At 44.0% G+C, this 10,567-nt stretch overlaps 2 protein-coding genes and 1 non-coding gene across 3 annotated transcripts; 2 read left to right on the top strand and 1 right to left on the bottom strand.

Annotated features, from left to right (window-relative positions):
- Positions 1-440: 440 nt before the first annotated feature.
- Positions 441-2,101, bottom strand: LOC139294720 (transmembrane protein 229b-like). Its single transcript, XM_070916651.1, has 2 exons — positions 1,983-2,101; positions 441-925 (listed from the first exon to the last, which is right to left on the bottom strand). Exons 1-2 carry the CDS (start codon positions 2,032-2,034, stop codon positions 441-443), a joined length of 537 nt encoding a protein of 178 aa, XP_070772752.1. The 5' UTR covers positions 2,035-2,101.
- A 1,810-nt stretch (positions 2,102-3,911) lies between these two features.
- hcar1-3 (hydroxycarboxylic acid receptor 1-3) lies at positions 3,912-6,116 on the top strand. The gene is made up of 2 exons (XM_070915915.1): positions 3,912-4,025; positions 4,590-6,116. The coding sequence occupies exon 2, from the start codon at positions 4,668-4,670 to the stop codon at positions 5,772-5,774; it is 1,107 nt and encodes a 368-aa protein (XP_070772016.1). The 5' UTR covers positions 3,912-4,025; positions 4,590-4,667; the 3' UTR covers positions 5,775-6,116.
- Positions 6,117-7,487: 1,371 nt separating this feature from the next.
- Positions 7,488-7,581, top strand: trnai-uau (transfer RNA isoleucine (anticodon UAU)). Its single transcript has 2 exons — positions 7,488-7,525; positions 7,546-7,581. It is a non-coding gene; the product is annotated as a tRNA-Ile (tRNA).
- The last annotated feature ends 2,986 nt before the right edge of the window (positions 7,582-10,567 follow it).

Below are 10,567 nucleotides of genomic sequence, written 5' to 3'. Positions count from 1 at the left end.
TAGATGAGAAAGTCGAAACCACTCTCATTGTCTGTGCGTTTGGCACAGAGTTGGACCCAGGGGGGTGGTTAGCTTAGCTTAGCTTAGCTTAGCTTAGCTTAGTGTAAAGACTGGAAGGAGGGGGAAACAGCTAGCCTGGCTCTGTCCAAAGTTCAAAAACATTCCTAAAGCTCATCAATTAGACAATGTGTCTTATTTGTTTCATTCATACACAAACAGAAATGTTAAAATGACACATTTGAGGTTTAATGGGGAGTTACGGGCTGCAACAATTTCAAAAAAAGAAATATTCTAGTACAAAAACCCCCATAAAACCACAGCGTAGCATGTGCACCAACCTTTTAATCAATCAATATAAGCGTGGTGTTGTTGTCTACAACAATGTCCATAAATGCTTTGTGGTGGATTTTGGAAGCACATTATTCCAGAATGATATCAGTTCAGTTGTGCAGTCTTATCCTCAGAGTGTTCCTGATCACATGCTTCTCTGCTATAAATGCTGCTACGGCCCAGGGCACTGCGTACTCCAGTGTCACCAGTCCCCCCAGGTTGTACCTATAGCCTGAGTAGTCCCAGGGACAGGCCCCCAGCAGCCTCAGCCCTGCCCCCCAGCTGAACTCCCACAGGTAGATGAACGTGGTGTAGGCCGTCAGACGCACTGGCAGCGGGTGACGCTGATCCAGCAGCCGGGATCTCAGGCTCTCCATGAAGTAGATTGCCGTAGCGTACATAGGCAGCGCCCACAGGCTGCTGTGACCTGCCAGCCTCTTGTCCTGGGTGCTGCACCAGTCCCACACGGCGGTGAAGGCCACCTCACAGAGGCAGCCGTGCAGCGCGTACACATAGAGGCGAACCACAGCAGAGAGGGGACGACTTGGGACGCTCGCATGTGGTTCTGCTGGGGCTTCATCCTCAACACTAGCCCCTTTCACAGAGAAACTGTAATTACTGTACGTTTTGGGCCCATGTGGAGAGTTTTACAAGATATCCAAAATGTGTTCCCAAAAACAAACTATTAAATAACTTTAGCAAAGATTTTTTTTTACAGTTTAAAGTGAAAGGTACAGACAGGAGAGTGGCATATACAGTATCTTGTCAAAGACAAGTGAACTTCTTACTTTACTTACCAGAGGAAATGCAGAACTGACAAATGGTAACTGAAAAGTTATTGTGGGAGTGAATTTCAGTGGCGGGATCACAGGTGTGTGTACATTGGGATTATGAATTGCTCCTTCCCCATATGTTTTCGTCAGCATGGTGATCAAAATCGGCGAAAAAGAAAACCTTAAGTAGATAAATACTGCAACAATGAGGTGTATCGATAACGATGCTGGATAAAGGGGGGTCCTTACTCAGAGTGGTATTATTGACCCTGATCATGAAAGTCCTCCGGTCTAAACAATGAATGTTTAATTTTCAATTGCTTTTAAATGGGTGGAATTATACCTCTTAAACTCTTCATAGATAAAACACAGTGTTCCAGCATTTGTTTCTTACCCTGATCTTTCATTCAAACAGCTATAGGACATATTCAACTTTTACTACATTTTGGCAGGTAACGTCATGTCTTTCTTCCCCACGTTATGATACGTCCTGTGCGTGTGCAGTCCTGCGCCGCCACCCTCCTCCACGGGACACACAGCGTAGTGCACATGCTCTAATGTGGATTAACAGGCTAATAGCTCAGCTTAGAGAATTAAAGGCTTGGAAAAATCTTCAACAGGTTTTCAGTCTGCGCTGCAGAGAAGTGCCGTTCACCAGTGCCATTTCAACTTGGTGACCGTCCCTGTCCTTCAATTATTTCTCCTGAAAGTAAAATAGAGCCCACCATAGTCTCCCAATAGCACTGAAACCAACACACTCACTTGGCTGACTTCAACCGAGATTAGGATGCAATGACAAACAAATGGCACATTATGCCTCAAAGTGTGGTCTTCTACAGTTATCAAACATAATAAACAATAAACAGTGATAATTCTCACCTTGGTCATCACTACCTTGCGTTCTCCTTGCATTTCGTTTTCTCACCTCCATCCCCCGGGCAGCATATGGGTCTCTGTGCCTTTGTAATCCCTCTGCTTCCCTGTGGATCTGTGTGTGTGTGTGTGTGTGTGTGTGTGTGTGTGTGTGTGTGTGGATCTTGGGCTAAACATTAAGCGGCTCTGTGTTATCAGAGTGAGACAGTGATGTCTCTGTCGCAGGCCGAGGTCGTGAACCAAGGGACAGACCCAGGAAGCAAACCTGTACCACCTGAGGAAACAATTTTGTGTGCGTGCATGTAGTGCCAATAAAAGTGTCGACCTCGCAGCGGCGGCGTGAATGGTTTCTTTTACGCATGCGGTTGAGCACGCAAATGTATTGACGAGTGTCTCCGGAGAGCAAACCTGGAGGTTTTCAGTGAACAACAGAAGCTGGGTGTGTTGGGGGCGGAGGGTGGGGGGGGCTGCCCAAAATGTACACACATTGATTGATACAAGAACTGACTGTGAAACTACTTGCGTCCACATATCTCTATCTAAAAGAGACATTTTATGACAATAGTTTCATAGTAGTGATATGACATTTATGATACATTAATATCATATTATTATGATTGTTATTAGGCATTCATCTGCAGTTATAAAAATGAGTAGCTAGAATTTACTGCAAGATTGGTGCGGAGAAAGCTGGCAACACACACACACACACACACACACACACACACACACACACACACACACACACACACACATAAACGCTGTATAAATATGGATGCGGAGCTCTACCAGTATAGTTTCACACATGCACAGCACACTAATGTGACCATAAAGTGTCTCTGAGAGCAGATGTCAGTCCTGACATGGTGCTACTGCTGGGTCCTGGTGTGTTTGTTTTGTGTGTACTCTAATAAAACAGTTAGATGAATGGCGGAACTCTAGATCAGAGTCCAGTGATTCTAGCAAACACACCTTTAGGGCTTGGAGGGGGGGGACTGCACCGCCGTATGGGAGTCAGTGACCATAAAGTTATCGAGCTGACAAAGGTCGGACTGTTCACACAGTGGTGAGCTCGGCTGACTCTCTGTGTGTGTGTGTGTGTGTGTGTGTGTGTGTGTGTGTGTGTGTGTGTGTGTGCATTGTTGTGTACTGAATTGTCACCAAAGAAAGTTAGGAAATTAGCATTTTCTCTCTCAGAAAGCACAGAGAGCCTTCACTCGCTGCCCTCTTCAAATCACTATATGTTGAGTCTCAAACCTCTCAGTTCCTTTTTCGATTTTTTTTTTGGGGGGGGGGGCGGGGTTATCAGTGGGCGCAGACCAAAATGCTACTGGACGCTACAACCAATCAGGGCAACAAAACATGTGGCGTAGCAGTAGGCTGCTAGGCTAGGTAGCTACCCTCTGAAACAGGCAACATCACAATGTCAGAAATAGACCTAGAGCGGTCAATATTGTTTAGTACTAAGCACCGGGATTGCAGTACTGTGATATGTCTATACAGTGCTGATAGTATCTATCAATTGTGGGAATGTATAGAAGTTACTTGCACATAGCCATAGCCCAGTTCTTGATGGTATTGTTAGTGTGTGTGTGTGTGTGTGTGTGTGTGTGTGTGTGTGTTTATGCATGCATTTGTGTCATCTCTGTCAACAAACACCTGCAATAATTTCTGTTTTTTGAATGATAAATTCCCACGTATCAATACAACATTCCCTGACAAATTAAAGGTTCTTTAGAATAGGAAGTAGGACAAGACGGTGCAATTATGGGCCATTACACTGTGACTGTGACCTCAAATTCCAGAAGTGAAGAAGTGTTTTCCTGCCTCTTTTCCCTGGAACCATCATGGCCCTCATCATGCTATGACATGCCCTCAGATAAAGCCAGCTTTTATAGAGAGAATGCCGCAAGGATCGCGTCTCACTAGACCACTTTCACTACCTGAAAGGGTTCGGACACCTTGTTGTCGTCATCTGCCGACTGCACCGATATGAGAACTTCTTTTGGGTCTTTTAGAGGGAACCTACGATTTCAGTCTTGACTGCTGGTGAGTGCTGAAATTGAAACTTTTTCCGTATTCCGGATTGTACATTCGTCTTGAGTTCAGACCTTTAAAAGACTGACAACAGAGTTGTTTACTATCACTGATGTAATCTCACAACTATGCAATGTTTTGTCATATATAAAGAGAAGATAGACAGGGAAAAGCGAAATTGCGTAGGCATACAATGTCACACATTTGATCACATAATTTAATAGTCCTGAAAATGAAACTACAACTTAGCATAAAGGCTGGAAACAGGGGGAAACAGCTTTTCAGTCTTTATCCAAGGCTAAGCTAACCGGCTGCTGGCTGTAGCTTCATATTGACTGTACAAACATGAGAGGTGCCAATCTTCTCATCTCACTCTTGGCAAGAAAGTGAGTAAGTCCATTTAAATTTACATATATTGATTTGGCAGATGCTTTTGTCCAAAGCAACGTACAAATGAGGTGCAATCCCAGCCACAGGGTGTATTTTCCAAAATGTCAAACTTTTGCTTTAACTATTTGACCCATGAAATATTAAGGTCTATAACACTTCTCTCTCTCCTTCTCCCCTCTGTGGAAGTTTCAAGAACGTTAGATCTGCTGAAAATAAGGAGCAGTGGGAAAACCTGGGAGAGATCAGACCGCATTCACAGCCGAAATGGAATCTGTGACAGGTGCCGCCGAGGCAATGAATAAAACTTTCATACATTGCCCAACCACCCAAGAACCTGAGACTTTGTTCCTGCTTTTTGTCATGATCGTTGAGGTGATTGTGGGCCTGTCAGGAAACATAGTAGCCTTGTGGATTTTCTGTTTCCGCATGACATTTTGGAAGCCCCACACTCTCTTCCTCTTTAACCTGGTTCTAGCTGACTTCCTGCTGCTCATCAGCGTGCCCTTCCGCATCGACACCCACCTCCGGGGGGACCACTGGGTGTTTGGACAGGTCTGGTGCCGCGTCAACCTCTTCATGCTGACTGTCAATCGCTCTGCCAGTATTGCATTCATGACAGCTGTGGCACTGAATCGCTACTTTAAAGTGGTCCATCCGCATCACTGCGTCAGCCGTATGACTTTAACTCAGGCGGGGTGCCTCGCAGTCCTGATGTGGATTGTTGTGATCGCCCTTCGGATTCCAATGTTGACCACGGACCTCCTCCACCAGGGTGGCAACGTCTCCCTGTGTCGCAGCTTCGACGCCTACAGTGTAATCCCTTTGACGATGAAGGTACACTACGTGGTCTTCACTGCAGAGTTCTTCCTGTCCTGGTTTGTGTTGCTGTTCTGCTCAGCCCGGGTTACATGCTACCTGCGCCAACGGCGGATGGACAGGCAGAAGAAGGTCCGGAGGGCCATCCGAGCAGTAGGGGTAATCAGCTTGGTGTTCACCATCTGCTTCATGCCAAGCGTCCTCACAGGCCTGAGTGGGGTGTACATCAGGTATTTCCACCCCACGGACTGCAAGTCCTACAAGCTGTTCACCCAGCTCTTTAAGATATGCATCGGCTTCACCTACCTCAACAGCGCTTTGGACCCTGTCGTCTACTCTTTCTCCAGCTCCATGTTCCTTGATGCCATCAGGAGCTCCATCAGTCGCCTGGGCTTTAAGAAGAAGAACGGCAGCGCAGCCAACAACACAGCCAGTGGAAAGCTCGGATTCACTGACTCAAACAGCGTTGTGAGGGCGAGAGCAGAAAACTCTAATGGTGCTACTGAACAGGGACAGGAAATGTTATCATCACAGGGAAATTTGTACAAACAATAGTACATAGCACTGCCACACATGACAACTGCATTGAGAACGTTACAGTAACTGCATTGTACATGGCATGCTATGAACACACACACACACACACACACACACACACACACACACATTCGCTGAAATAGTTCTGTACTAGTTATACTCTAACCAATGCTTGTAAACTAAAATACTTGAAATGCTATCAATAAATATTTAACCGCAGAATGTGAATTTATATTTTAGACTGGGTAGGGGGCTTTGTTATAACATCCATCACATCAGATTCCACACAGTGACCAGTAGAGTGCCTGCCAGTGTTCAATATTAATGGATATGAATGTCAATAAAAGCAGTAAAATGTAAGTGTGTACCTTCATTTGTTTTCATTCACTGCATCTATAGAGGACGTCTATTGATGCTGTTCTCAGAGGTGTTTATGATAAAGAAGGGGACCAAAAAGAAAAGATTGGTTTCCTCTATAACTTCTGTGTCAAAAAACAATATTGTCTTTTGTAAAACAGCAGCGCATTATTGTGTATAAATGTATAGCCAATAAATGTATATCTTCAGAATCAGAATCAGAATCAGAAACTGTTTATTGCCAGGTAACATACATTACAAGGAATTTGCCGTGGTCTGAAGGTGCTATTGTTTTGACAACAAATATGTAGAATATAAAAGGTAAAATAAGAATAAAAATGAAAATAAGATAAGATAAATAACAACAGTGCAGTGACCAGAATAAAGTAAAGTGTCCAGGTAAAGTGTCCAGTAGGGGGTGGGTGCGTTAATGTAACGCAGGGGGGGCAGGGGTGATGTACGTTAATATAACGTATAACTTGTGTTTGTGTTGGGGGGGTCAGTGTGAGTTTGTCAGGTTGACTGCAGAGGGGAAGAAACTGTTTTTGTGGCGGGAGGTTTTGGTCCTGATGGACCGCAGCCTCCTGCCAGAGGGGAGGGGGTTCGAACAGATGGTGTCCGGGGTGGGAGGGGTCAGCCTGCTCTCCTCAGGGTCCTGGAGGAGTACAGGTCCTGAAGAGACGGGAGATTACAGCCGATCACCCTCTCTGCAGAGCGGATGATACGCTGCAGTCTGCGTCTGTCCTTGGTGGAGGCAGCAGCGTACCAGACGGTGATGGAGGAGGTGAGGATGGACTCTATGATGGCGGTGTAGAAGTGAAGCAGCATTGTTTGTGGCAGGTTAAACTTCCTCAGCTGCCTCAGGAAGTACATCCTCTGTTGGGCTTTCTTGATGAGGGAGCTGATGTTCAGCTCCCACCGGACAATATATATATATATAAGTAAGTTAATGTCATCTGCCCCCAATCTTGACAAAGATGTTGTTATAGGCAATAAGCTTATTGGGTATTTCGATTACATAACTGTCAACTGCCATGGCTCCATACTTTTATGACATAGATCTGTGTCCTTAGTTTATCTTTCCCAGTCACAATAATGACAAAATAATACATTAGGCTACAAAAAGATGCAAAGATGCCTCTCTGCTCGGTAACCCTGCTGACAACAACAGCGCTTTGTGTAACAAATTAACGTTAGCTGTCCTTTAACTATTATTCAATCCACCATTGTCTTTTCGTAGTTTGATGTCAAATACAAACGCATGCGTGCAACTAGTGCAACAGAGGTAAAAAAAAGGAAACGAAAGAAAACAATACGTAGTTGGTTTAGGTTCTTAGTACGTTTATAAACCCAACTGCGGAGAAATCATAGTGAGCTCCAGTGGCGCAATCGGTTAGCGCGCGGTACTTATATGACAGTACATTGTAGAGCAATGCCGAGGTTGTGAGTTCGAGCCTCACCTGGAGCAGTCTTTTGACGTTGAACTGTTGTCTGTTTTTGGCGAATCTACTTCAATAAGTGTTACAAATACGACAAATACGACAAATCCTATTCACAACGCAATTCCGGTGGCGTCTCAATGGGATTAAATCAGCCCTAAACGAGGACACTCTTACAAACAAGGTGCAAATCACAAGGATTATTATGGTGATACCATACGAAATGCCATAATAACAGGCTACAGTAAGGTCCCTTAAATTCACTTACTATGGACACTCAAAGTCAGTACATATACATTTGAAACGAACTGGAAGGCAATGGAAAATGTTATCTCTAATATTTTCAAATTTGAAACCGACTTTTTTTTTTTTTTACCTACAAAGATTTATCCATCATTTATATCAATATTTTGCGACAAACCTAAAAACAAAAACCACATATTGTAGTAACATGGCATGTAAGACTTTACATAGAATTCTTTACAGTACAAACTCTTAAGTAGTATTTCAGCTTTGCCGTAAACAGGGGGCAGTATCTCTCCATCTCTGAATAGATCCAGTCTCACTCATGTACTTGCAGTAGTAGGTTATATGCTGACCTGATATGATTTACATCATATAATAATCCTTTACAAATTGTTTAAGATGGATATCAAATTTGTAAATGGATATCAAATGCCACGTTGTGCATGATGTGTGATTTCATATCCATTCACAAATAGTTAAAGCAAAAAAATAATCCAATTTATTCAGTTAAAAACACTGTAGCATTTGTTCAAATTCACCTCATAAACACCAGGACAGGTTTTAACCTCATGGGAGGAATGCAGCAAGTAATTAGATCACGTGTCAGTGTGAGAGAAAAGTGTTAATGAAGTTCAACACATTATTGACCTGACATGACACTTTGCTGTCGTGCCACTAGAGGTCGCTGTTGCCCACTGTTTCAACATGCTAGTCTTTTCTTTTTTTTTTTTTTCGTCTTTTTTTTTTCCTTCCTGGTGACTGCTCGAATGTGACTGGCTGTGTCTGCAGTTTGAATGAAAGCAGTTGGCTTTGCTCTCCCCGCCTCTGCACTCTATGTATCCCTTGTGTGTGTTCTCATCTCTCACACACGCAGCTCCGTTTTTACACAAGCCGACTTTATTATCTAGTGGGAAATGCAGCAAAATGTATGTTGATGAAAATGTGCTCATTGGCGTTTGTCATCTTGTTGCTCTGGCGTATATAAAAGTTAAACGTTAACGAATTCAGCACACACACACACACACACACACACGCACTGGCTTCAACAGTCTTAACCCCAGAGCGGATGAGTAAGATGCATATTATTGATATCACAAGCTCCAGAAAAGGGCTAATGTAGAAAACATGGTCTGCTTGGAGACTTCAACTTGCTCCATTGTGATCACTTGAGGCCAGATGCAATGTGCATGAGATCACCATTTCGCAAAAAAAAAAAAAAAAAGTCGGGATGTGTGTGTGTGTGTGTCGTGTGAGTTTAAGAGCGTTGGTTTGGGGTGCAAAGAGTACTCGATTACCCACTCAAGTAAGAAGTATTTATAGCGCCAGTCAAGTGTGGCATGGGAAAAGTTCTCAAGACTCAAGACATTACCCTGTCTCATCTGATCTAACAAACACACTGTGGCAGTTTTTCTGACCTTTTCCTCGCTGTCCGTATCATCACCGCACCAAACTTGTTTGTCCAAACATTTGCGGGAGAGCCTTTTCGCTCTGCCAATGTTGTCTTTTCTCCCCCTCCTCCCATAGCCGACTGCTCTCTCCTCACTTGGCTCCCGGCGTGAACCACACTTCTCCTTCTCTCAATATGTACTTTATTTTGTGGACATGTTCGAATAAATGTGAAAAGTGCAAGTCAAAGTAAAAATGTGAGTAAAGTATGAATCAGTCAGCTCAGTAGATGCTAAAGAGCCTACAGTCTCTCACGGGATGGAGTGTTTAGCATGGAGCCTGCTGTCTCCCGACACAGTGTATGCTAAAGTGAGTGCGTGTATCTCAACGTAGCACATGCTAAAGTGTTAGCACAGAGCCGTGACCCTCAATTTGCTGTACTCTAACTCTTCAAGCACTGCAGCTACATTGTGTCTATTTCTCCTTCACTTAACAGGCAAAAATTCCAAAAACCTCTTTCCTTCACGGGACAAGAATCTTTTCCAAATCATGCTTAAATCCAAACAATGTCTTGGTGACATTGGTTCCTCGCCTAAAATTGTTATGGTGCAGTGCACGGCGTACTTTACATACACTGCACGTCTTTTTCTGTTTTGTTTCCATCATGTCAGAACAACCCGTGCAGCATTATTAGATCAGGGGTTAAAAGAGAGAGATCGTGATGGGACAAAGTGTTCGATGAGTAAGGAAGAGTGGGAGACGATGAGACTGAGTGACGAAGGAGAGACCAGAGAATAAACAGAACCCGAAGGCACCGTAACTGTGAGTCTGTAGGTGTCGGGGCGAGGCCTGTTCTCATATCTCTGCCCCGATCTGGCCTTCCGGCATTAATCACCTCCTCTCATTATCCAGCTGTGTTCACGCACACACACACACACACACACACTTGCATGCCCGCACACCATTGTAAAAGACTGTAAATCAAAGTAGTCCCATTAAAATATCACACTTATCACAAAATATTACACTTGTCATGATCGCAAACCACCAGTGGTTTTAATGGAGTCTTTATTTACCTGTTAAGACCACCAACATTAGGTTAATTGCTCCCCACAAGGGCACTTTGCGTCAAAGGCTTTGTGGGAGGATATACATGCGTCGAAATTCCCTTAAAATTGAGCAGGAACAGGTATTGCAACTGTTGAGAGGCCGACCCTCAAAAACTTCAAGCTCTAATGCCGCGTTCCAGTGCTTAGAAAGGCGCCGTGCAACAGTATATTAAGATCTTTAGATCCAAGCCCGCCCCCTTGCCCGTTACTAACCACACAGCTATGTGTCACAAGCTATAATTCACATCTGCCTTTGGTTTGCACCGAGTGTTCA

The sequence above is a fragment of the Enoplosus armatus genome, chromosome 12 (assembly GCF_043641665.1).
Source record: "Enoplosus armatus isolate fEnoArm2 chromosome 12, fEnoArm2.hap1, whole genome shotgun sequence".
Classification (NCBI taxonomy): Eukaryota; Metazoa; Chordata; class Actinopteri; order Centrarchiformes; family Enoplosidae; genus Enoplosus; species Enoplosus armatus.
The sequence above is the reverse complement of the archived record's forward strand: the minus strand, read 5'-3'. Positions and strand labels throughout refer to the sequence as shown.

Coding starts and splice junctions, on each gene's coding strand:
- LOC139294720 (XM_070916651.1), bottom strand. CDS start 2,034: ATGGAGGTGAGAAAACGAAATGCAAGGAGAACGCAAGGTAGTGATGAC. Junction 926..1,982: donor GCAAGGTAGTGATGACCAAG/GTGAGAATTATC, acceptor TCTCTGTGAAAG/GGGCTAGTGTTGAGGATGAA.
- hcar1-3 (XM_070915915.1), top strand. CDS start 4,668: ATGGAATCTGTGACAGGTGCCGCCGAGGCAATGAATAAAACTTTCATA.